The following is a 27,434-nucleotide window of genomic DNA, read 5'->3' on the forward strand; positions in this document are numbered from 1 at the left end:
CCCGCCAGGGAGCGGCGGCGGCGACAGCGGACAGGTTGGCGTAGGGGCAGGGGCGCAGCCCGGGGCAGAGAGGGAGCCCGAGCCAGGCCATCTCCAGCCATGTCCGACGAGGCGTCGGCCACCACCTCGTACGAGAAGTTTCTAACCCCCGAGGAGCCCTTCCCGCTGCTGGGAGCCCCTCGCGGGGTGGGCACCTGCCCCAGCGAGGAGCCAGGTTGCCTGGACATCAGCGACTTCGGCTGCCAGCTCTCCTCTTGCCATCGCACCGACCCGCTCCACCGCTTCCACACCAACAGGTACGAACCGCGGCCGAGGGTGCGGGCGGGGTACCCCCCCCACCCCCACCGCTCCAGCGGCAGGTCGCCGGGCGCCCAGAGCCTGGCCCTGCGCCCTCCCGCCCCTCCCCCACGCTCCCCGACCCGCGCTCCTTCCCGGCGGCCCCCCTCCCCCCCCCCCCCCCCCCCCCGTTTTCACCCTCGCCCTCCTGGTTTTCTTTTGGCCGGCATTTTACTCTCCCTCTCTTCCCCCATTCATCTTCTGACCGCAGCGACTCCTCCCTTCCCCCTCCCGCCCCTTCTGTGCCCTGCGAATCCCAAACCCCCACCCTTGGTATTTCGATGCTCCCCTGTTTCCATCCAGCCGCAAAAGTTTAACCCCTTCCATTTCCGGTACGCTATTAGAGTGGCTTTCGGATGGCTCACAATCAACCCATGGATCTTTTGAAATGTGGCACTTTTAAAGCCAGAATCTTCCTTTTCCCAATTTCTAACCTGTCTCACAGCCCTATTCCCCTCCCCCCCCCATTTTTTAGTGAAGCTCTAGCAAACCAGACGATTGTTTTTTCTCCCTCTCCTTTATTAACTCCCTGCCTTAGCGCGTTAGGCCCTGCCAAAATGTATAAGCTTAAATCTGGAAGGTTCCTTCATGTAGCGTATCCCTTGGTTTGCTCCCCCAGTGGAGGGATGGAGTGAGGCTTGGGATGGGCTTGATTAAACAAATTTATTCAGAGGATGCATTCCCTAACTGGTTTTATTGGAAGGTAGAGTGTTCTGGAGAATTCTCACATGCAGGCATTTCAGTGTTATACCAAATGTAGGGAATTTGAAGATGTTTTACACGTAGCTCCAACCTTTAATATAGGTGGATATTTGAGATGCATATACAAAGGCCTGGGAGGGTGTGTGGACAAGGGAGGAGGAGAAGGGTTCAGCTATGGAAAACACTGAAGTTGAATTAAGGAGTCTAGTTCTGATTTCTGATCCAATTTACAATATGAGCGTGAACAAGTTCTTCAACATTTTAATGTCTTTTGCATGTGCCCCCCGCCTCTTGAATCAGTCTGCAGATTTACTGAGCTTCTGAGGTACAAGGAAAGTATAAAACATGATTCTTACTTGAAAGAAAGTTTTAGTCTGGAAGCAAGGTGATGTAGTTAAATAATTATGCAGAACATCAGTATAACATATTTGAAAAGTGGTAGTAAATTTGTTATGACTATTCCAAATCCTCATTGCAAAAATTAGGAAACTGAGGCCCAGAGAGAAAAGACTGAGTACAAGGTCATAAAACCGAGTTAGGCAAAGCCAGGACTACTCCTTTGGAACCAGTGATGAAACTTGGAACAGCACTAATGGCTCCAGTGTTATAAATGGTTGTTACAGTTTCTTAGACTAACTCCCAGAAGCCTATTTAACTCATGATGATGTGACTATAACACGAATGTAACATACTCACGAAACCAAGTGTGCTTAGGGCTGTCTACGCTGGAAAATAATATAAAAAATACTTTTGCACATATTTGATATTTAAGTTTTGCAGGTTGGGAACAAGTCGTATATGCAGGAAAGTTAAACGATTTCAGAATTAGCCCGCTGTTGATGAGGGCAAGGGAGTGGGGACAGAGGGAGCGCCCTGCCAAAAAGGGTGGGGGTCATGGGGAGTGAAGCAAGGAGAAGAATACATTTCTTACTGCTTGTTCTCTTCTTTCTCCTCCTCCCCATTTTTCCTTGTTTTTCTACCCCTTTCTTAGAGACCATGGTAAGTCAAGGTTGTTTTCTAGAATGGGGCAGTGAAGATAGAGGGGGAGGTTCCTGTTCAGCCCCAGGTTTTCCAAGGCAAGCATTATTTTTCCTAGTTACAGCCTGCTTTTCTAAAACCTCCCTCTCCTACCCTGCTTTTCGCAGGCTTGGAACGGCAGTGGGAGGTCTAATGTATCCTGTTCTGTACCCTTTTCAGCAGAGATTCGGGGAAGCAGAATCAGCAGCACTTACTCCGGATGATGTTTCTGCCCAAGGCTACCTTGCTTTTTAAATCTTTTCTCCTGGAATGTTCTGCCGCCTTACCCCTCCTCAAGATGGTGTTTGAGAGGACCATATGCTTCCGGTCATTTTAGGGAGAAGCAAACAGCTAAATCATGTATAGGGGCAAAGTTTAGTTTAAGGAGTTGTTTTATTTTGAATTTGTATGTGTCACTTTTTTCTTCATACCACATCATTCACCAATTCAAGCACCAATCCAAAAATCAATCTGAATAGTTGAGTACGGATATTCTGCTTTGGGTTTAGTCATTACAAAACAAATTTCATTAAGAGTAGAAAGCTTGCCAGTGGGTAGATACTTGATTTGCCATTATTTTGCTTTTTCGTTGTTACCTGATAAGGAAACTGTGAAGAGTATTTAACGCCATGTAAGGGTCTTGTGATGATGACAATTTTGGGCCTGCTCCTTTGCCAGACTCTGGGCGCTATTTGCAGTTGTCGTTAACCAAGAGAGTCAGGGCACTAGTACTTATGATCCTTAAGGTTGAATGTTTATAGTGTTCAGATTAGTCACCTGTGACTTAGGTCGGTGTGTCATTGGTCTAGGTTCAGCTGAAGATAAATTACACGAACACAGCCAGTTTCCTAAGAATTCACACTTTCCCAGGAGTATCTTTTAGGATTTTATGACCAAGTTGGGTTTGTCTAGAACTTGGGGAGAATAAAATTAATCTCAATAAGCCAAAAAGCTTAATTTTTTTAATTGAGATGTCAATATGGAATATATATAGTGTTTAAGACATTTTTCTTTGGTTTTGGGGACAAGATTTTTCTGATGTAATTGTGGGTTTTGTCTTTGTCCACTGTAACCCTCCACTGTCATCAAAAAAGGATGTCATTTAGCAAATTGAAAAAATTATAATGCTATTGGTAGGTCCTATAATTAAAATGTGAGATGAAGGAAGTTAATATGAACTACTTGATGTGTTATTCTCTTCATCTTTCAGGAGTACATCAGTACTTTGAGCAATCTTGAAAAGCGTGTAGGAGGACAGTGCCTCACTTTTGTACACCCTTTTGGCAGGATACGAAATGAACTATTGTATAAAGCAGTTACTCAGTTGTGTGATTTTTTAGAGCCCCATTTTCAGTCACCATTAACCAGAAAAACCCCAAGACTGCTGTGTGCCCTTTGTGCCACCCACAGTTTTCCTATCTCAGTGTAGAATTAGAGATGCAGAATTGCTGTGAGCTGCAGGTGGGAGAACCACGTTTCGTGAAGTGAGATAGGTTCCAGAGGCAGGAGGCATTTGCTTGGGGGACTTGTTGAGACAAGCTGACAGTGGGGAGCAGGCTTGGGAGAACTATCCAGGCTAGAAATGTGGATTTGGGCTTAATCAAAACAAATTCTAGTAGCGTGATAGGAGTGGAGCTGTGGGTTACAAAGGTTGAGAGAGTAGAAGAAACTTTTCAATAAATTTAGCAGGGAGAGGAAGGAGAGGAGATGTAATAATTTGAAAAAAAGTGAAGGTTTCTTCGTTTGTTTTTTGCCTTGTTTAGTCTTTCTTTTCCAAGAATAGAGATTTTAGCTCCCTAGAAGCAGCCCACAGGAAAGGGAGAAATTGAAAATACAAGACAGGTGGGATGACAGGAAATGGGTGGGATGAACTCAGAAGCCCACGTGGAAGAATTAGCCTAGAAGTGACATAGGATGGTTTTTACTTCCAAGACTGTAAAAGGGGGCGGGAGGCATGGATAACCATCCCAGGACAGTTGAGGTCGCTGGGAGGAGGGTTGGGAATTTGAGTGAGTAGAGTAGGGGGGTTGTGTCATCTGCTCTAACTTGGGACCCCGATGGCCTGTTGGGCTCTGGAGGAGTAGCAGAGGTCAGGGTGTCTGTATCGGGATTCTGGCAGGGAGTCAGTAATGAATACAATAGATGATAGTGGACTGTTCCCTGAGAATGAATGCATGGCGTGGATTTGGAATGACTTTCATCAGTGACAGTAGGACTTTATTCCACCATGCTCCTTGGCTGGATTCTCATCCTGAGAATTAATATTTAGGTCTGCCTGAGAGACAGAGGGCTGCAGAAGAATGTGTATATGGTGTACATGCTTTTCTTAATTTTACCAAAATATTACTGAAAGTCCTTTGTCTGTGTATTCTTGCTGAAAAGCCTTAGAGGTAAATGTTCTTGCTTTACTTTTTTTTTAATTAACATTTGGGCAGCAAGCCTAGTTATTGAGTTAAACCCCCTTTCATTGGGATTCTTTTCAACAATTTTCTTTTAAGATACAGAGAGAGTCTTTGTGAATAATTTTAGGGTTCTAGCTAGGATCTTAGTGTTCGGTAGCTTTCTCTTAGTGGAATAAAATGTCAGGGCTTTGTAAATTTGAATAGTTCAGTGCTGAGCATATGCACACAGTGGTCATTCATTATACTTTTGAAGCCAACAGAACAGTCTAAAAGAATCACACTTAAATTTTTATTAAAAAGCTCATTATAGAAAATTGTGGGCACATACAGAAGTATAAAGACCACTCATCATCCCTTTCACTAAAGATAACAACTGTCAACATTTTGATGTTCTTTCTATGTTTATATACAATTTTTAAAAATCAAGCTCAGGCTGTGTGTATAAATCGTGACCAGGGTATTTGCACTTACATTGTGAGTGTTTTCCTTTTCAGTAAATAGTCAGAAAATAGATTTTTTTTGTTTTGGGGACGTGAGGGAGATTGGCCCTGAGCCAACATCTGTTGCCAGTCTTCCTCTTTTTGCTTGTGGAAGATTGTCCCAGAACTAACATCTGAGCTAACATGGCTTGCTGAGCAGTGTGTAGGTCCACACCCAGGATGCAAACCCGTGAACCCCAGGCCGCTGAAGCGTAGTGTGCCAACTTAACTACTACACCACAGGGCTGGCCCCGGAAAATAGATTTTTAATGATTATAAATAACTTTATGTATTATATAAATATATATTACATTTATAATGATTATAAGAACACCATTATTACTTAATTATTCCACATGTTTGGGGGCATTTATTTTCCCTTTTTTGGCTATTATAATATTGTTTGGACATGTTTGTACAGACATCTGTTTTCCAAATTTCTCTTTGGGGAAGAGGATAGATTACTAGAAGAGCAATTACTGAATCCAAAGGAATGAACCTCTTTAAAGCTCTTATATATACACTACTGAATTGCTTTTCAGAAAGATTATGCCAATTCAGCCTTCCCACCAGCAGTGGATAAAAGTACTTCCAACTTTGTTTTTATCCATATTGCCTTAAAATAATAATAAAAATAATGTTTGCAAATTAGAAGGTAATAGCACTTAAAAAAATCTCTAATAGTAAAAAGCATTATTGTTCTATTTTATAAATGATTTGTTTCAAGTATGAGCCCAGTTTCCTTGCTACTGTAAATTAAAAAAAGGAAAGAAAAAAGAGCAAAGGCTTCTAAGAATACCCAGAACCCTGTCATGGATCTGGAAAACTGAGGAATATACTGGTTTTGCCCTAGGGTAAGAGCACAAAACCATGCAAATTCCTGACTCCCTTGTTAGTGATCTAATCAATATTATTAAATTTGGCATAGTTTTTTCAAAAGAAAAGCCATTGTTACTCCTGGAGGGAAACAGATTTCTGCCTATTTTTTGCAAGCTGAAAAGAAATTCTTATTAAAAACAGTTGTCTAATAGCTATTCCTAGCATATAACACAGTACTTGGCACATAGAAGATACTGACTAAATGTTTGTTGAGTGAGTGAATGAATAAAGATTTTAAAAAGTCATATACAATTTAAAGACACCAGAGGAAAAATAGTTTTCCCCGGACACAGTGTAGATATGGTTTACTGTGTCTAGAACAAAACTTGCGATTGCCATTCACAGCTTTGATATTGCCTGACTTGGGCAGTTTGGTTAATTCTCCTAGGTTTGTTGATTTTTTAAAAATGAGGATACTGCCTACCTAACAAGCATGTGATGAAACTAGGTCATATTACAAAGTATTCTAGGATTCTTAGATGAATTTTAGATTTTCGCCTGTTTATAAAAGTTTGTTGACATCTGCTTTTGTATTTACTGAACTATACTAGTTTAGAGTGTGTGTGTTTCAGTGCTTTAAAATCTTCTACCTTTAGCTCAAAGGAAAAGGTGCCGTAAAATTGTCAAGTTGCCCAAATTTTGTAAATCAAGAACTTTGGAATTAAGATTAGCCATACAAAATAAGAGGGGAAGTTAAAAAGTGAAGTACACAAGTCAAGAAAAAACTGGATTTAATGAAGGATGAGAAACAACCTAATAATAGGTAAATAACAGGCTTTTCTTCAGGAAGTCATTATTTCAGTACCTTATTAGTATCGGATATACTAAATCATTGTCTTAAGGATTAATTCCCTAGGCTACTGCCAAAGCAATGAAGATTATTTTGTGAATAGTATAAAGCTAGTGGAAATTTACAAAAGAAAACAGATTTGTAGATTTCAAGATCAAAAAAAGAAAAAATATATAACCCTACAACAAATACTACAGACAAAATGTTAATATCCTTAAATGCAGAAAGAACTCTTAGAAAATCAGTAAGGGAAGCATTAACGCATAGAAAAATGCTGTAGTAAAATAGCTCATAAGTATTTTTAATTTTGATCTTGCCAGTAATCAAAGAAAGAAAATTGATATAAAAATGTTTTTCTCCTATCCGATAGGTAAAAATTTTAAAAATGAAAATTCCAGTGCTGTTGAGGTTGTGGTGAAATGAGCACTTATAGATACTGCTTTGGGGAGTGTAAGTTGGTGTAGCCTTTCAGAAAGCTGTTTAAGTATACTGTGACCCTTAGAAGTGTTCATATTCTTTGACTCAGTACTTTCCTTTCCAGTAATCTAGCCTGAGAGATTATATATCTGGATAAATAATTCTAAACAAAAAGGTTCATCTCAGTATTATTTGTAATACCAAAAAAACCTGGAAACCGCCAAAGTATCTATAATTGAGGGGGTAAGGTTAAATAAATTGTGATACACTTAATAAATGGAATATTATATAGATATTAGAATGTTTTCAAGTAATATACTTGGGGAAATGTTCAGTATATAATGTTAAGTGAAAAAAAGCAGGATACTAAAATATACCTATGCAGAATGCTGATTCTGTAAAAAAATATGTATGCATGTAGAAAAAAGTACCAAAATATTAGGGATTAGTTATTGCTGGGTAATGGAATTATTGGTCATTTTAATCTTCTTCATCACTCCTTTCTTACTCCACCATCTTTGTAATGATCCTGTATAACATTGATATGTAAATGTTACTTAAATATAAGAAACACTTTTTGAGCTTCTACCTGTGTACTTTGTTGGTGCTTTTCGCTGCCCTGCAATGACTACCCTCTTCCTTTAATAATAATAATAATAATAATAATAATCATAGCTGCCATGTCTTGAGCACTTTTTCAGTATGCTAAGTGCTCTGTCTGCATTTTCATGTAATCTTCACAGTATGCACATTTTAAAGATGAGGACGCAGGCTTGGAGAGGCTGTGTTTTGCTTAAGATAAACAGCAGGTAAGTGACAGAGCAAGAATTTGAACTCAGTCTGACTCCAGAGCTTACTCACAACCACTAAGCTATGTTTTGTTTATGGATGAAGGTTTTACTTTACTCCTAATTTAAATACATTTTTCTTTTAAAGTATTTTATAGAAATTTTTAGACAGATACAAAAGTAGAGAGAATAGTGTAATGAACCCCATATACCCATGATGCAGCTTCAGGAATTATTTGCACGTGGTGGTGTGTTTTATCTTACCCCTACTCATTCCCCAAACCCTTCCTTATTATTTTGGGATAAATCCCAGACATATTTCATTCATAAATATTTTAGTATAAGTCCTAAGTGCTCCTAAGAAAATAATCACAATATCATTATCATGCCTAAAAATATACCCACATTCCTCATAAATGTCATAGAAGTATCCTATTAATATCTTAAGATTGTGTGGATTCTGTAGTTCCTGTTGTGATTTCTTTTGTGTTGTGTTTTTAAGGTGGAACTTAACTTCTTGTGGAACAAGCGTTGCCAGCTCAGAATGCAGTGAGGAGCTGTTTTCATCCGTTTCTGTTGGAGATCAAGATGATTGCTATTCTCTGTTAGATGATCAAGACTTCACTTCTTTTGATTTATTCCCTGAGGGGAGTGTCTGCAGTGATGTCTCTTCTTCAATTAGCACATACTGGGATTGGTCAGATAGCGAGTTTGAGTGGCAGGTACGTGTTTTTTTTTTTCTTATATTGCCATCATTACTCCATAAGTAGAAGTATGGATTTTTATTTTGATATTTTCATCTCTGCCTTAAAGTAAATTTCTCTAGCATTTATCCAATCCTGCAGATTCTCTGACAGCAGTAAGAATTAGATGGAATATGTAGCCTTTATTTTTGCTAATGTACCTTTTAGGCTTCTGATGCTACAGATATCCTTTTGTAGATTTTCATGTAATTTAATACTTGTATAATGTTTCCATTATTATATATCATCAGTACCTTTCTGTTCATGAATGCAAGCAAATTTACTCTTCCTACATTATAATAAATAGTCTTTGTGTCCTTATAGGCACAATATCTTTACATCAGGGTCACGTTATAGATCTAAGATCACAAACCACTATTACCATGAATGCATAATTTTTAGTTCTGTTATCAGAAATACAATATAATTTCTCATTTGTATTCTCTTCATATGAAGAGATGTTTTTCGCCTGACAATGTTTTTTCTTCTTGTGGCACATATCCCGTGTAAAATGGCTTTGTGGCAAATTGTTTGAAAATGCTGTCTTGTAATGAGTGCAATCTATCAGAAAATGTAGATCATGTTATTGTGACATCTATTTTTCTGGTTGTAAAAGACAATAACATTTAAAGAAGCTTTGCTTGCACACAGCAATGATGTAACAGTTACTTGAATGCCCGCTATATTTGAAAGCCATCTAAATACTTGAAGTTGTATTCCAAAAGAGGAATCAAATATTACTTTATTTCAAACAATTTTTTATTAAAATATCAAATAATACAGAATGGCATAAAATTAAAAATAAATCTCCAAGTCCCACTCTGCTCTTGTTACCACTATTAAGAGCTTGTGCAGATACAAGTGTGTTTGCATAGTGTTAAAAACACACACACAGGGGCTGACCAGGTCCCGTAGTGGTTAAGTTCATGCACTCTGCTTCAGCGACCTGGGATTCGCAGGTTTGGATCCCAGGCCCGGACCTATACACCGCTCATCAAGCCATGCCTGGTGGCATCCTGCATACAAAATAGAGGAAGATTGGCACAGATGTTAGCTCAGGGACAATCTTCCTCAAGCAAAAAGAAGATCTGCAAAGGATGTTTAGCTCAGGGCCAATCTCCCTCACCAAAACAAACAAACAAACAACAAAAACAGACACACAAATGGGATCATACTTCAGCCACTGTTTGGCTCTTTGCTTCTTTTCGACTGATGTATCTCATTCTTTTTGATAGCTGCATCATAATTTATTTAATCAGTTCCCTAATAATGGATGTTTAGATTGGTTTTCAGTTTTTTTGTTTTATAAACAATGCTACACTGAAAACTAAGAGCTTTTAAAGAGGAAAAAACATCCACAGCCCTTCTATTTTTATATCTTGTCTCATTTCAAATGCTTCTATTTTATTTATGGTTGTAAATATGATTTGGATAAAACTTATAAAAAATTTTTAACTAGAAAAATTGAGATAAAATTCACTTTTTAAATAATTTTTAAAGTGTATAATTTAGTGACTTTTAATATATTCACAGTGTTGTGCAGCTGTCACTTCTATCTAATTCCAGGACATTTCCATTGCTCCAGAAAGAAACCCATACCTGTTAGCAAATGGTCCCAATTCCCCTCTACCTCGGTGCCCTGGCAACTACTAATCTACTTTAACTATGGATTTGCCCTTCTGGACATTGCATATAACGTACTCATAGAATATGTGGCCTTTTGTGTCTGGGTTCTTTCGCTTAGCATAATGTTTTCAAGGCTCATCCATGTTGTAGCCTCTAACAGTACTTCATTCCTGTCTTAGCTCCAACCGCTAAAACAAATACCATAGACTGGGTGGCTTAAATAACAAATATTTATCTCTCACAGTTCTGGTGGCTGAAAGTCCAAGATCAGAATGCTTTCATGGTCAGGTTTGGTGAGGACCCTATTCCTGATTCGCAGATGGCTGCCTTTTGCTGTATCTTCACATGGAGTGGGGAGAGAGAGCTCTGGTCTCTTCATCCCCTCATCAGGTCACCAATCCCATCATGGGGGCTCCACCCTCATGACCTCATATAAACCTAATTACCTCCCAAAGCCCCACCTCCCAATATCATCACATTGGGGATTAGGGCTTCAAGATATGGCTTTGGGGGGACATAAATATTCAGTCCACAACAATTCATTTCTGTGGCTGAATATTCCATTGTATGGGTACATCACATTTTGTTTATCCATTCATCAGCTCATGGGTTGTTTCCACTTTGGGGTTATTATGAATAATATTGCTGTGAACATTCAGGTGCAAGTTTTTATATGGATATATATTTTTAATTCTCTTGAATATATACTTCGGAGTAGAATTGCTGGTTTATGTGATAACTTTATGTTTAATTTTTGAGAAACTGCCAAAATATTTTCCAAAGTGGATGTACCATTTTACATTTCCACCAGCAATATGTGAAAGTTCCAATTTCTCCACATCCTTTCCAACACTTGGTATTGTCTGTCTTTTGATTATAGCTATCCTACTGTGTGTAAAGTGCTATCTCATTGTGGTTTTGATTTGCCTTTCCCTAATGATGAAAGATGTTGAGTATCTTTTCATGTGCTTAATGGCCATTGGTATATCTTAGGAAAAATGTTTATTCAAATCCTTTGCCCATTTTTAAATTGTGTTATTTGTCCTTTATTGTTGAATTGTAAGAGTTCTTTGTATATTATGGCTACTAGAGCCTCACATAAATTATTTGCAAAAATCTTTGCCATTCTGTGGGTTCTTTTCACTTGATAGTGTCTGTTCACTCGATAGTGTCCTTTGGCACACAAATGTTTTTAACTTTACAGAAGTCTAATTTATCTGTTTTTTCTTTGAATGCTGTGTTTATGATGTCATAATTAAAAAACCATTGCTTAATCCAAGGTCATGCAGATTTTCACATTTCTTTTTCAGAGTTTTAGAATTTTAGTTCTTACATTTAGGTCTTTGATCCATTTTGAGTTATTTTAGATTTACGGTGTAAGATAGGAGTCCTGATTCTTTCTTTTACATGTAGATATCCAGTTGTCCCAGCACCATTTGTTGAAAAGACTATATTCTTTCCCTATCAAATGATCTTGGTACCCCTGTGGAAGTGAATTGGTCATAGATGTATAGGTTTAGTTCTGGACTCTCAATTCTTCTTCATTGCTATATATGTCTGTCCTTATGCCAGTACCACACTGTTTTAATTACTCTAGCTTTGTAGTAAAGTTTGAAACCAGGAAGTATGAGTTCTCCCACTTTGTTCTTCTTTTATCAAGATTGTTTTGGATATTTGGGGTTTTTTTTTGCAGTTCCATATTAATTTTAGGATCAGGTTGTCCATTTCTGCAAAAAGGGCAATTGGAATTTTGATAGGAATTGCATTGAATCTGTAGATAAATTTGGGGAATAGTGCCATCTTAACAATATTAAATATTCCACTCCATCAACATGGGATAGAATGTCTTTATTTATTTGGGTCTCTTTAAATTTCTTTCAGTGATATTTTGTAGTTTTCATTGTTCAAGTCTTGTACTTCCTTGGTTCAGTTTATTCCTAAATATTTTATTCTTTCAATGCAGTTTTAAATGGAATTGTTTTCTTAATTTCATTTTCAGATTGTTTATTGCTAGTGTATAGAAATACAGCTGATTTTTGTATATTGATTTTGTATACAGCAACTTTGCTGAACTCATTTGTTAGCCATAATAGTTTTTTTCTGTGTGGATTCTTTAGGGTTTTCTATATTAAAGATCATGTCATCTGTGAAGAGAGAGTGTTTTCCTTCTTCCTTTCTAATCTGGATAGGTTTTTTTTCTTGCTTAATTACCCTGCCTAGAGCTCCAATACGATGTTGAACAGAAGCAGCAAAAGCAGCATCCTTGTCTTTTTCCTGATCTTAGAGGAGAAACTTTCAGTCTTTCACCATTGAGTGTAACATTAGCTGTAGGTTTTTCATGGATGCCCTTTATCATATTGAGGAATTTCCTTCTGTTCCTAGTTTGTTCAGTGTTTTTATCTGAAAGGGTATTAGATTTTTCTCAAATGCTTTTTCTGCATTATTGAGATGATCATGCAGCTTCTCTCCTTTATTCTACACTCATGCATCACTTGACGGTGGGGATACATTCTGAGAAGTGCTTCATTAGGCAATTTCGTCATTGTGTGAACAGCAAAGAGTGTATTATAGAAGGTATAGCCTACACACCTAGGCTCTGTAATACTAATCTTATGAGAGCACGGTTGTATGTATGGTCCGTCGTTGAAAGAGACATCATTATGCAGCACATGACTGTATTGGTATGATGTACTACATTGACTGATTTTTGTATGCTGACCCACCTTGCATTCCTGGAGTAAATCCTAATTGGTCATGGTATACAATCCTTTTAATATGCTGCTGGTTTTGGTTTGCTAGTATTTTGTTGAGGATTTTTGCTTCTGTATTCATAAGGGATATTGATCTGTAGTTTTCTTGTGATGTGTTTGTATCGCTTTGGCCTTGGAGAATGAGTTAGGAAGTATTCCTCTTTCTTCTGGATAAAATACTGTAATAAGTTGTTCTCATTTAACATGTAAACTTTTTCATGATCTTCATAATGACTCTGTTTTTTTGCTGAGGAAGATTAGCCCTGAGCTAACATCTGTGCTAATCTTCCTCTATTTATATGTGGGTCACCACCATAGCATGGCTGATGAGTGGTGTAGGTCCACACCTGGGGTCTGAACCTGCAGACCTGGGCCACTGAAGCAGAGCACGCTGAACTTAACCACTAGACCACAAGGCTGGCCCTCATAATGACTTTTTTAATGACTACATAATATCCCGGATACTAGATGTGCCAGAACTTGTGAAACCATTCCCCTATTTACATCTGCCTCAGTCTTTTTTCTGTTATAGATACAGCAGTGAGCATGTTTATCTGGGTACCTTTTTATTCTTCAGTGCCTCATTTTTTTAAATGCATGCTTTGTATTTAAAATCAGACTACAAGGATTCTTAATAAAGTGTAGTCAGATGGACTCATGATAATTCTGAGAAAAATTCTTTATGCTTATTTCATATGTTTTATTTAGAGTTCTTTTTCATAATGTTGCCAAGTGGCAGGTGTTTTTTCTTATTTTAATTGCTGACTTTTTCACTCATTTCATGAGGAATTACAGTGGAAAACTGTCCCCAACCACTCACTGTTAATGTGCATGACTGACTACAACATTGCCTACAATACTGAACAAAAATAAGACCTGCCTTAGTAATGTGTTTTCCCGCTTCTCAAATTGGAGTGTGGGTACTCTGTTACCATGGATATTTGCTACTTAAATATGCTGAAAGGTTTAAAACGCTCTCTTGTCTTTGTAGGACCTCATAATGATGAGCAGTAAATTATCCAAGAAGATAATTACAAATTATGTGTTAGGATTCATATAGACTAACAATCATTGACTGTAGTTTAAAAATTTGTATTACCTCTGTTCTGATTAAAAACCGCATCTCTTGAAGTCTTTCTTTTTAACAGATATTTCAGTTACTACTAAAGTAAATATAAATGATTCATAGATTCTCTGGGAAGAAAAATACTAACTACTTCATAAGGCAGGATGTTACCTGAGAATGAAGCAGCATCTTAGCATTTGAAGTAGCATCAAAGCATTTTGCTGTGCTGATAGTTTTCTTTGCTTGCAGTCCTTTTATTATTAAAGATGTATTTGACTGTTCTTAGAGCTTGAGAAATTATTTTATTCTTGAGCAGGAAAGCATAGAAAATTTAAAGAGTGAGTAATTCAGCTGTCACTTTGAAACCTAGAGGTGCAATCTGAAATTACACATCAGCTGTTACAGAAATGAGCTTACTCATAAAATTTTGCTGCATACTGCAGAAAATATGGTAGAGGTTTGATTTAATTCTCCCTACTTGTCACAATTACTGACTATAATATAAATAAACCAAATATTGTTGCTCATGAAAAATATGGGGTGAGAATTATCAAGCATTTTTATCCTGAAATATATTATCAGTCATAAAGTGGAAAATTGCTGGTCTAATAAATATACAGGAGCCCATACAATTAATTCTGATGTACATCCGCAGCTCTAATCCCATCTCTCCAATTGACTACTTGACATTTCCACTCGAATGACCTTATTATTTAACGCTAACCCATTATCTTATGCTGAGTCCTTGATCAGTAATGCAACTTTCAATTACAGTGTTTCCATGGAAAAAAAATAGATTCTGCTTTGAGACCTGTCTTACAGTGTAGTGAAAAATGACTACTGTCATTTCAAAGGACAGTTGTACTTGGCTTTTCTCATTACAAACTCTCCATATCCCAAAATACATTCTTCTCTCATTCCAAACTACCTGCAAGGCAAGACGGCCTGGCAAGTTGAAAGCACTAGGCTTGTGTCCTACTTTGGATATTACCACTAACCATATGACCCTCCCTAGACATCATTTTTCCTTATTTGTAAAACGAGAGTGTTGGACTAGAAGATCTAGAACATTGCTTTAGGTCTGTTGCTATAAAAATTAAGGTCTTTAAGTGCATCACCCTGGATGGGTTGTATGATTGTGAAATGTCACCAGCTTTCTTCTGGTCTCACATGTGGTCATCAGACTATTATCCTTATCCACTCACTTATTAAATAGTCTTGTTAAGTGTATTTCATTCAAAATTTTCCCTATCTGTTGCCATTTTTCTTTCCATTTTTGCTTATCTTAGTCCAGGCCTAGATCATAAGAACTTTCTGTCTAATTTGAGTCTTTCCTCACTTTACTTTGTCCCCATACTGCTTTTTAACTCATCTTCCCTTAACACCAATTTCATCAAGTTGCTTCTCCTTAGAAAAATGTTATTGGCCTACTACTATGTATCACGTAACAGCTTCTGGTTCATTTGCTAAGCTTTCAAATCCCTAGCACTGTTTTCGTATTTTAATCATAGTGGTCTCCTTAACTCATCCTTTTTTTTTTCGTCTATGGTTTGATTAAATTATTTTCCTTACCTGAATGCCTTTTTCTTTTCCCCATTCTGTCATTTTGAGAAACTACCTCGTGAAACTTAACCCAGCCGCTTTAGTAACACGTGGTATTCTCTGAGGATTTATGCTACCTTTTCTAAGGGTTCAAAGCCGTGGCAAGGGAGCGGAAAAGGAAAATACATCGATTTATTGTCACCTATGTGCCAGGCATGTTACCTCATTTAAACCTCTCAACTGTCCTTTGAGATGGGTGGCATTAACCATAATTTACGGAAGACTCTGAGGCTCAAAGAAGCAAACTAACCACCACAAGATCACCCGGCTAGTGAGCAGTGCAACTGGATTGGACCTCTGTTTTGGATCTTTTTATTTCTCCCTGAAAAAATGGCCAAAGAACCAGTAATTGCCCTTTTTTACAACCCCTCCTCCAATAAACACAAACAGAATTAAAGGCGTAAATTTAAGTGCTTAACATGTAGTCTGCCATCTAGCAGATATTTGCTAAAGATTTAGATGAACATTTTTCTTAAATTTTGAGAGTAGTGATATTTTGAGAGTTCCTTTCTCTACCTAATTTGTCAAAGGAGCTTGAAGTCGGGGAGGCCTTTCATCTAAAAGTAGTGTCTCATTTTATTTTAGGAACCCCAGGGAGATCTTTAATGTAATAGTATTGTGATTTGAAGTCTTTCAAGGGGAAAGTAGCAAAACATTTTCTTTTTTGACGTTAAAGGCTGAAAAAGAGATGGCCTTCATCTGTGCATTCGGCGGCAATCATCCTTTCATGACACTGACTAGATAACGTTAGGGCTAAGGGTGAACAATTCAGTGTTAGTTAATGAGATTTTAAAGGAAGTCATACAAATTGCTGGAAGTCACTTACGCCCTTGGATTCATCAATGACTGTCAAAATGAAAATGTGGTTTTAAGAGTAGTAACTAACTTAGACAATTTTATTCTAAACATCATGGTCACCTTGCATAGTGATTAACTCCATTTTTGTGTCTTCACTCGTCTCTTCTATGTGATTGAATCCCCGATACCTGCCCCCTTGTAGCTCTCCTAAGCTGTAATCCTGCAGCATCATCTTACTGCTAGATATTTCCTTTGATGACCTGTCGTCTCAAACCTAGCATTTGTCATTTGCTATGTTGTATAATTGTATATTTGTGTTATTGCATTATCTTCCTTAGTAGAGCATAATGTCCTTGTGTGAGCACCATCACTTGCGCTCCTTTGAATCCCCTGTACCTATGAAAGTGCTCTGGGTACAGTAGGAGGCCAAATACACGTGATTGCAATCTTCTTCACAGCTAAAGGAGGTTTTCTCTTTTGGTAGCTTCAAAAACCTAGTAATCATCCAGAGTTCAGGTGTAATTGCAAAGTCTATAGAACCAAAAAAACAATACGAAACCAAAAAGTTGTTGATTTGTGCCTTGTGAAAAACGAAAGCATTATCTTTGAAAATTATTATGTATTCCTTGTAGAAGAAAATATTTTATCTTCTTGATGAGTGACTTAAGCACATTTATTTAAAATTAAATCCATTCTGACTTTTGGAGGTGATGGATATATTTATTACCTTGATTGTGGTGATGGTTTTACAGGTATGTGCGTATGTCCAAAGTCATCAAATGGTGTATGTTAAATACGTACAGTTCTTTGTACATCAGTTATAACTCAATGAAGCTGTTAAATATTAAATCCATCCTAACTGGGTTTTAATAGACAATATAAAATATAGCAAATATTTTTGCTGTTCATCTCACTTTAAACTGATGTGATTTTCTGTGTATTAGGCTTACTTCTATTTCCTCTGTCTATACATTGTCTCTTACCATTTTTTAAAAAATTTTTCTTTTCTAATACTTATGGTCTTTAAAGTGGTTTTCTTTATATTAACACCACATTTTAAATTATTTTGATTGTCTCAAGGTTCTTAATACAGACTTGAAGACAAGGACCATGATTTATTTGTCTCCATATTGGCAGTTTGACTAGCACAGTGTCTGGCAAAGAGCCAGGGAGTGGGAGATCACTCAGGTCCCCTGAGAGTAGACCAGTACCCTTATTCATTATGCTGTGTAGGCCCTAGCCTACATTCACATTATGAATTAAAAACCTTAATGATGATTGACTCTTAAGTTAGCACTTTAACAAGTCTTCCTGATGATTTTAAGCTCTTGGGAAATATCTCTAATTGAATAAGTGTATACAAACAGTATGCTGATATTGCTGCTTTGTCTAAAATAGGAATGAATCAGAATTAATGGTTTCTGATTCTGTATTTGTTATTAGTCTTTTATTAAAGTAATTTTTAATCAGTATGAAACACGCTGTGGTATTTAAAATGTATATTTTTTTAAAAACTTGCTTTCCCTATCCCCTTCTCCTTATGTTTATCAAGTTACCGGGCAGTGACATTGCCAGTGGGAGTGATGTACTTTCTGATGTCATACCCAGTATTCCAAGTTCACCTTGCCTGCTTCCTAAAAAGAAAAACAAGCACCGGAATTTAGATGAACTTCCTTGGAGTGCAATGACAAATGATGAGCAGGTAGACATCTCGACATTCTTATTTAAAAGGATATCTGTGGAGAATATGTGAAGTGCAATTTATTGCCTATTTAAAGCTACTGGGTAAATGTGGATTGCTTAGTCAATCTGACTTTGAGCTTTAACTGTTTTGCAGGGAACAAATATAACATTAATTGCTTCTGATATTTAAAACACCTAAGTGGCACACTAAAAGATCTGAGATTTTGGCATTGATCTTGTTTATTATAATTTTTCATCACATAGGTGGAATATATTGAATATCTGAGTCGTAAAGTCAGTACTGAGATGGGTCTTCGGGAGCAACTTGATATTATTAAAATAATTGATCCTTCTGCTCAAATCTCCCCTACAGACAGTGAGTTTATTATTGAACTTAACTGTCTCACAGATGAAAAATTGAAGCAGGTATGTAAAGAAAATACAGATTGTACAGCTATTGAAAACACCATTGTCTTATAACATGTAGACTTGAATAATCGTATGTAACCACATAGATAATTACAGTCAAAAGCACTGCTGTGAAATGTCATATTAGAAAAAATGATGGCAATATTTGAGAATGCATGATTTTAAGAGGTTTTATGTACATTTCACCTGGCAGTACTTTTCTGGGATCATGTGGATCTAGAACCTACTGCTTCGGTGTGTAGGCTTTGAAACTTAATGTCACCACTTAAGGGGTGGTTACACTAAGGTATGGATTTATTCTAACTCAACTTAGAAAGACAGAATCAAAATACTGATTATCGAGGGCTATGCTTGAGTGCACATCTGAGCTGAGGGATTTGAGTGGTCTTAGAGAGTAACTGAACCTGGCTAGGGTAAATAACATGTAATGAATTTTCTTTCTGCTCTTCTGAAATACACATTTCTGGTATCTTCTAAATATAGTCTTTATTGCTTTCTTTCTTTCTGGTACATAGCTGAACGAATACTTATGTTCTACTTTTGTTTTTTTTTTATTTTTTGCATTTATCATCATTTGTGAGAAATTTCTCTCCTTTTAGTATTTCAACAGACGTACTAAAATTGTCTACATTCCAGCCCATTTTTCATTAGTATGGTATATTGATGCCTTGCATTTGAAGACAGGTACTGTGGGCCCCTAGCTAAGATTTAGGAAACACCCTAATCTTAGATATAAGCAGCAACTTACTTCAGTCATCTTAAGTGGAGTCCTTTAAAAAATGCCTGATCTCATTTATTTTATGTTATTGTTAGTTTCTGTTTCTGAGTGTTATTTTCTTATAATCCTAAATTCTGGAGGCGAGTAGCCTTCCATTTACTGATACTTTATATGCTTTTAAAATCTAGCTCCATTATATGTATTGTAGAATTTTGAACATTGTCAGTTTTTCTGGTACTTGTTTGTACATTTAGAGATTCTCTTGTCCTTATGCCCTACTTATGTACATATTTGACCGTCTTTAAGTACAACATTCTTTTATTCTTTCCTCCAGTATTTTGAGGCTAGAACATCAAGGAACAGCACTAACCGGTTTTTGTCTGTGCGTTCCAAGGTCAGGAACTATATCAAGGAGCATAGCCCTCGTCAACGGCCCGCAAGAGAGGCCTGGAAGAGAAGCAACTTTAGCTGTGCAAGCACCAGTGGAGTGAGCGGTGCCAGTGCCAGCGCCAGCAGCAGCAGTGCCAGCATGGTCAGTTCTGCAAGCAGCAGTGGGTCCAGTGTTGGAAACTCTGCTTCAAACTCCAGTGCCAACATGAGTCGAGCACACAGTGACAGCAACCTGTCTGCAAGTGCAGCAGAGCGGATTCGGGATTCAAAAGTAAAACGTCTAATCAATACAAAACTTTCCCTTTCTCTATTAACATTAGTACTCCTTCAGATGAATTTCTTGAAGAGTTAAAATTATCCTGCTATCTAGATGCCTGTGGGTTTTGGTTGTAATTGAATAAGCAGAATGCTCTGCTCTTGGACAAAGCCCTCTAGGCCGAGTGCTTTGAAATACTGTTTTGACCCACAGCCATATCACATTCAATTTTACCTGATTTTTGTGTCTGTTTTGAGTATGGTAAATTGATGGAAATAATGAGTGAGTCTCAGGATTGCAATATTGACTGCCACTCACTATTGAGCGGATCTCACTATGTTGCTAATGTTGCTGTCTATTAGCTCCTAAGAATGTTCTGCATGTCTTTGGTGTGTGTTAAATGTTTTCTTAATGTTTTAATCTTGAATGTTTCTTCTTAACTCTTTCAAAAATGTAATAATGCTTTCTCTAATTTCTGTCTACTCTTTTCACAATTGGAAAAATGCTGTACAATATTATTGAGCACGTAAAAAATAGGAGGTGTAAGTGTATATAGAATGGTTCTGTGATGCTTAGCAGGAGAGTTCAATTCCTTGCAGTAGCGACAGTCTGGAGCCAACTTAAGGATGATAACGGTGTCTCTATAACTCTTTGGGAACCACTGGTGACTAGAAGATACACAATGATTCCTTCTCTGGCTCTTACCGAAGTAGCAGAAACATAGCCAGCTTTGTTGGTTGCCAAGGGATTCCTCTGGATATGTGGTCATTCCTTTTTGGCACCAGTGACACGGAATAGAGTACCCACTGAGTTTCTAAATGGGCTTTTAAGTTGGTATTTGCCTAATATGAAAAAGACATGATTCTTTCCCAGCCATTGTAAAATTCCTAGTGTTTTTGGATGAAAGGCACCTTGAAAGCATAAGCATTAGAGATTTTGGCAATGTTCTCTACATTTGTATTCAGTATTGTTCACTATGTGTTCACTCTGCACTGACACCAGTGTAACTTAATTTGATTTCAAAAAGTCTTTGAAATGATTGGCTATCCATAAGTAGCCAAAATGATCAAGTTTCAACCCTTTTCAGAAGATTCACTGGTCTCAAATAGCATAAAAATCGAATCTTGAAGAATCATTTTCAAATCTAAGCCAATGGCTCACTTACTGGAACCAGGATCATACTGCAGAGGAATTTGAACATCTCTAAGAATTGTGAAAATATGGAATTTGAGCCATAAAATACTTTGGAGTGGATATAACAGAAGTGAACTTCACTGATTTAGAAATTTTTATTTTGACAGAAGCGATCCAAGCAGCGGAAGTTACAGCAGAAGGCCTTACGCAAGAGGCAGCTGAAAGAGCAGAGGCAGGCTCGGAAGGAGAGGCTCAGTGGGCTCTTCCTTAATGAAGAAGTGCTGTCCTTGAAAGTGACTGAGGAAGACCACGAAGCAGATGTAGATGTTTTGATGTAATAAGGGTGAATTTATCAGCGTTCTTTCTAAGCATCAAAGTATTCTATCCTTATTTGTTTACATGCATCTTGACCAAACTTTTGGTTAGGGCTGTGCTGATGTACCATTAATAATTTAGGCCAGTGGTTCTCAGCAGGTGGTCCCCAGACTAGCAGCTTCAGCATCACCTGAGAAGTTGTTAGAAATACATAGTATTGGGCCCCACCCGAGACCTAGTGAACCAGAAACTCTGGGGTCGGGACCCAGCATTGTGTTTTAACAAGCACCACGTTATTCTGCCGCACACTCTAGTTTTAAGAACCACTGATTAAGTAAATGTTGTGACTATTTAAACTTTAGGGTGGTTAAGCGGGCTTTTTCAAAAACTAGTACTTTTACACTTTAGAAGATTTCAAGGTACTGCTGACAAGTAGTTTATTGTGTCAGTATATGTACATGTGTAGAGATATAATTCAGTTTCCTTTTTAATGTTACAAGTTCTTAGTTTACTCTCCTAAGGGCCATAGCGTAATTCTCAATTCCTAGTGGACATCTTTTTTTGATGTTGTAGGAGTGGGGTGTGGATTGCTGTTTACAATAGTGCCTTCATTAGGTTTAGTTCTGTTTTTATTCATTATTAACTCAGAGGTGTAAAAGCAGGCCCTAATATCTTTCCTGTTAGGTTTGTTTTTGTTTTTCACTTTATGTAAATTCAGAATCCTTTCTGTAAGTGATAACTACTGAAGAAATAATGTTACTAGTAGCTGAATTTTAGACTTGATGCTCCATTCAAATGGAGAAAGCAATTAAACAAAACAACAAATTCTACTTTTCCACTGCTTTCTGAAATTTTAGGCTGTGAAGCTATCTCAAAGGCAGAAAGTCTCTGTCTCAAGTTCTTTTTCTAGGTCATTTTTTTTTTCAGCACAGCTCTAATTTTAAAACATTTGGCATAACAGCTTCTGGCATGTGAACAGGTAAATGTTCAAAATTAACTAAAGCAAACCCTTACAGTTCTGCTAAACTTAATCGCTAGAAATACACAAAGCAGTGAGAAATAGAAAAAAAACCTTAGCTTGTTGGCTGTTAGTAGAACTCTAATTTTAAATGTGAAATCATGGAGTTTCTTTAAATGTTTTCATAGAGAGTTTGTTATCATGAACATTAGAAGTAGTGTGATTCCTTTTCTTCTACCATATGTCCTTTCACATGGGTTAAAGAAGCTGGAAACTGATACTACTGACAATCAAGCTGCTTTCTGACTTTCATAATTAATTTCTTTTCATTGTGGATAACTTTTGAGAGGTAATCATGATTCTGTAGGAGGAGTTGTAATCAATATTTTTTAAAACTATAGCGTCACAGTTTGAAAGGATTTCTACTTTTTTTTAAACTTTTTATCATATCAAGTAACTCGTTAAGAACAAGATTAACGACTTAAATTCTTAATTCTCAGTTGATATAAAGGCTTAACCTTTGCTTACAATCATGTGTTTTGAAAATTTGATTTCATTTTGATTCCTTGAAGGTTAAAGAATTGAAACTGAGGATAAAATTGATATATTGCAGCTTTGCTGAGGTCTGTGGTATGCTTGTAACAGTTTGAAGACTACTAAATTCATACTCTAAAATTTTACTAAAATAAAAGTATATATGTTTGTAAGGTTTCCGTTGGAGCAGTCCTTCTCACTTTTCTCTTACGCCCTCTTTGGTACTCCTAACCAGCTTAGAGGGCCCAAGGAGAGCTTGGGGATAGACCCCAGAATACTCTGAGGAAGGTGGGAAGGGTCAACCTCATTGTGTTTTCCCTTCCAAGTGTAGGAAGTGTAAATGGAGAGAAGAGCAAATACAGCTGAATTCTCTGGCTGCTCTTAGCAAAAGCAAAATTCTGGAGGATCACTGTCAGTTCTCTTTACCTACTCTTCAAGGAAAACAGGCCACTTTTGAAGACCATAGAGCAGCACTGATCTCTTAAATACGTGGCAACAATTTACTTGACGGTGACCAGTAAAAGATCCGAAACAGGGAGTCATGATGTAATAAGATGAATTTCTCCACTCTCTCAACAATCACATAGTCTTATTACCTTAGATTTAACTTAAGTCACTATTAAACAAGTTTACCAAAGCGCCACAAAGCCAGTTTAAAAAGTTTATCCAGGTTTACGTGTTTATAGTAAAGTGCACCATGAAATTTTGTGTAAATCTGGATGCACTGTCTTTACGGTACTACAAATTAGAGAGAGTCCATAAAGTTGGTTTGGAGGAGATTGAAAATACTTCCTCTGATAAAAGAAAAAAATTGAAACAACTTGGGTTTGCTTGTGATCAAAGAGGGAGATTACAGTCTTTCTTCATCCCCCCCCCAAGAAAAAACCCAGCAGAAAAAGACAAAAAGTTCTCTTGCCTTTGTTAATGTGATGTAGTTTTTTCCTGTTTTAATGCTTTGTGTAAATAATTCAAATTTGAGATATGTCTTTCTTGGCATAAGTAATAATTTATTCAATCTGGTATATCTCTGAGTTCAATTTAAAACAAATCCAACTCAATATTTTTTCTTTTTAAATATAAACCCTAACTGACCAGTTAGTAAAAATGTGAGACCTATTTGTCCCAATGTCCATTCTCATCTGTGGAGAATGGACACGGGAGCAAATAAGTCTGTCCCTTTAGAAATAAACCTTGTTAATTGAGGGCATGATAAAGTCCCCTCAGATTTATCCAGAAATATGTTATTAGAGATCTTGTATGTATGTCAACTATATCTCCATAAAACTGGGGGCAAAAAATTTTTCTAGAAGTCTGTCAGTCTCCATCACAGCTTTTTAAAGTACGAACCTTGAGTTAAACAAAATGGCATGTCTTTTTCTACAGTTTTGCAACTGAAAGTAAGGCAATGCAGTATAATGTGTAGTGGAGTATGAAGGGCTAATACATTCTGTCACAAGAACTTAGAGTAAAATAACACTTTTTTTCCATGAGACTTGTGTCGTTTTTTGTTAGGCTGTGGCAGTTTTGTCCATTTCCATTGGGTTAACTGATATTGCTGAATTAATCCCAGAAACTGACTTGTAATTTAATGACTCTGTGGATTAGATGGATATCTCATTTTATTTAGAAATCTCTTAAAAGTGCTAAATCCCCTCATAAAGGAAAAATTCCAAGAAACTACTATATAAAGGTATCCAGATTCTGATGAGCTTTAAAAATTGTGAAATTTATCAAATGTCTTCATAATTAAGCCAAAAATGTTAGTACATGACAAATATAGAAGTCTTATTCCAGATTCTCTAGCAGAGATTTTTGTTCGTGGCTTACTCTCTATAGCCGCATGTGCCTTAAAGGTGACCTCTGTACTTTTTGTCCATATCAGGCTTTTCCCAACTCAAAAATAATCTAGATGTTGTAATTCGTTTTATAAAATGCCCATGCTGTTGGATATCAGTAAGCAAAGCCATTAAATTGAACCAGTCAATGGTAGTAGAGTATAAAACAAAAAAACACCCTTCAGATCTTAAATTTCATTTGCATAACTTTATTTTTGGCCCAGCTAGGTCATTGAAGAACATTGATATTTATCTAAAATATAGCTTAATGTATTCTTTTAATTTTTTTCCCTGAAAAAGGTTATAAGCCAGAATACTCGTAAAACCAGGTAACTCTCAGTATCTGGAAAAGAATTTTCAAGGCAAAAGTACTTCAAGAACAGAGATTATATAGCAAGTTGATTTCCTCGTGAACTTTAGGGATTCTTTGCATTCATTTGTGTGATAGCTGGAAGACTCCCCTCCCCTTTAACAAATTACCTTTCAGCACTTTTATCTTCAAGGAAAATGTTTGCTTGGAATTGGGAGGGTGTTAAAGTCAGTTTATAGTTTGAGATGGTTGATAGGAAAATTCCCAGTTGCATTCAAATAATAGTATTGATGTTGAGCACAGTGACATTCAACATAGCTAAACTTAGAGGTAAATTTAATCCTTAAGAGGACTAGAAGTTAGAAAATAAGTATTTGTATACACATGTACTGTGGTAACTTTGGATTCGTTTTAAGTCTGACAAAGTAAGATAAATTTTATCTTTACAATGAAATTATGCTAAGTGGGTGAGAAGCATCTGAGATATTAGACCTAGGCATCTCTGTCAGCGTGGTATCTGGAACATAGCTCCTTAGAATGCTTAATTCTTATTTCTTTGGCAAATAATTTACTTATTCCAAAAGGCTTAGAAGGAATTCTGACAGTTCCTCTAATTAACTGGCTATTAAGAGTAAGGAAGTTGCATGGTATAGCTGAAGATCTGAGTTGACTCACTAAAATTGTATTTTCATATTTTTTCTAAATTAAAATTGTTTTCAGCCCCCCTCACAATTATGTTTTAAATTAAGGTTATTAATGATTTAACCTAGACCACATGATGGTAAATTAATTTTTAATTTGACATTCATACTGAACTCAGACAAACTGCTTTGGTCTTCTCTGATTTCAATATGCAGTACATTTTCTTTATTGTCAAATTTCTTTATTACATCTTTGTGGTCAATGGAACCTGTGGAAATCTGTGTTCTTTTCTTGTGGTGAGGGATGGGGGTAGAAAAGAAAATTGCTCTAATTATACATATGCATTTTGACTATATAAAGGTAGTTGTAGAATTAATATGTATAAATGACAAGTTAACACTTACCTATTCTGAATTGTTCTAAGGAACAGTGGCCTGAAGCCATGGCTTGTTTCGTGGAGCTGCTTGCTCTTTAATAGTAGCTGACCAATTGGATTTAAGTTGAGACTTTGGGGTTAGGCTATCTAGCTGAGGCTTTTAGGAATGGAGCAGACCATGTCTGTTCCTGTAGTGTATCAATTTAATTTCCTCTTTGAATATTCTAATTTAGATATAGGTGTTATCCATTCGAAATCTTTGTGTTGGGAGTTTAATAGGACTGTTGTCACCAACTATTAAAGATAAATAAACACAGGTATATGTAAAAACATTTCACAGATGGTTCAACATTTCAGTTTTTTTGTTTTAGTTTCAAAGGTTAGTTCTGTAGCATCAATATCATAACCAAAGCAAGTAGGAAGTTGGTTTGGAGAATCTTCAAGTAGTCTTAAATACTGTAATGTATCAGATTGTTAACCAGGATTATTTTCCTGTATTTCTGCTAAATGTATTACTATATTAATGCACTTTTGTATATATAACTGTCTTCTGTACATTCTGTACTTACTACAGTGTATATAAAAGCTGTTTTTCCTGAAGCTGTGAGGGAAAAACAATAGCTGTAACACAAGTCGTTTCTATTTTGAGTTCCTTCCTGTACTTGAACGTAGTAGTTCAGTAGTTAAATCTAAATGAGTATGTATGGTTGTAATTAAAACTGGCAATGTGGCAGAGCTGTCTTTTGAAACTGAATATCAGAATGAAAAGTGTTGTTTTGGTTATTAAGAACAATTGTAATATTTTAATTGTTTCTTTTGATGTATCATGAATTTTTACAAACCCCACTGCTGCTCATTACTTTATACTTCTAAATCCACTCTTTTCATGTTCCATCCCAGAACATTTGTCACCACAGAAGAATTGCTCTCTTTTCTTTTGCTCACAGTTTGGTTAAGGCTCCATAAACTTCTGTTTTGTGAAAGCCCCAGTTTCCCAAATGTCATTGGCAAATCATTTTTTTCTGGAGAGATCGGATTTCTAGAGAGATTAGCATTCATAGTAAGTGAAAAGTATGTCTAACTTTTGTTTACAAAAAATCAATTCTATTTTCCTTACATATTAACCTAGAGTCTTTTTAAGTTAGAATTCTATAAAAAATGTCTGTGAGCAGTTTTCTGTATAGATACAGAAGCAGCTCAGCTCGTCAGCAGCAACTTTCTCTCTTGCCACTAGAGGGCGGCTGCAGTTGCTCTCTCCTTTGGAAAATGTTTTAGCGGCTTTTCTTTTAATTTCAGAGGTTGGAATCAACCTAATTCTCAAAATTCCTTTTGTGATATTAAATCTTTTCATTGATTAGTCAAAGGTAAGTTAATTGAGCTTCTTTAATAAAGCCAGTCTTATTCATGCTTTCCTGCAATCTTCAATTTTTAATAAATGTGAGTTAGATATTAAGTGAAA

At 36.7% G+C, this 27,434-nt stretch overlaps 1 protein-coding gene across 2 annotated transcripts; it reads left to right on the forward strand.

Annotated features, from left to right (window-relative positions):
- Positions 1-99: 99 nt before the first annotated feature.
- Positions 100-27,434, forward strand: FAM199X (family with sequence similarity 199, X-linked). Of its 2 annotated transcripts, none has more exons than XM_070605105.1 (6): positions 100-296; positions 8,313-8,532; positions 17,948-18,097; positions 18,343-18,504; positions 19,620-19,886; positions 21,173-27,434. In XM_070605105.1, the coding sequence occupies exons 1-6, from the start codon at positions 100-102 to the stop codon at positions 21,341-21,343; spliced, it is 1,167 nt and encodes a 388-aa protein (XP_070461206.1). In that variant the 3' UTR covers positions 21,344-27,434. The 2 variants fall into 2 exon arrangements, with proteins under 2 accessions (XP_070461206.1, XP_070461205.1); XM_070605104.1 differs by having other exon boundaries at positions 19,620-19,757.

Source organism: Equus przewalskii, chromosome X (genome assembly GCF_037783145.1).
Source record: "Equus przewalskii isolate Varuska chromosome X, EquPr2, whole genome shotgun sequence".
Lineage (NCBI taxonomy): Eukaryota > Metazoa > Chordata > Mammalia > Perissodactyla > Equidae > Equus > Equus przewalskii.

Excerpts from the sequence above, each read along its gene's own strand:
- FAM199X (XM_070605105.1), top strand. The coding sequence starts at position 100 with ATGTCCGACGAGGCGTCGGCCACCACCTCGTACGAGAAGTTTCTAACC. Across the intron at positions 297-8,312 it reads CACCGCTTCCACACCAACAG|GTGGAACTTAACTTCTTGTG; the intron begins GTACGAACCGCG and ends TGTGTTTTTAAG. Across the intron at positions 18,505-19,619 it reads CAGATGAAAAATTGAAGCAG|GTCAGGAACTATATCAAGGA; the intron begins GTATGTAAAGAA and ends GTGCGTTCCAAG.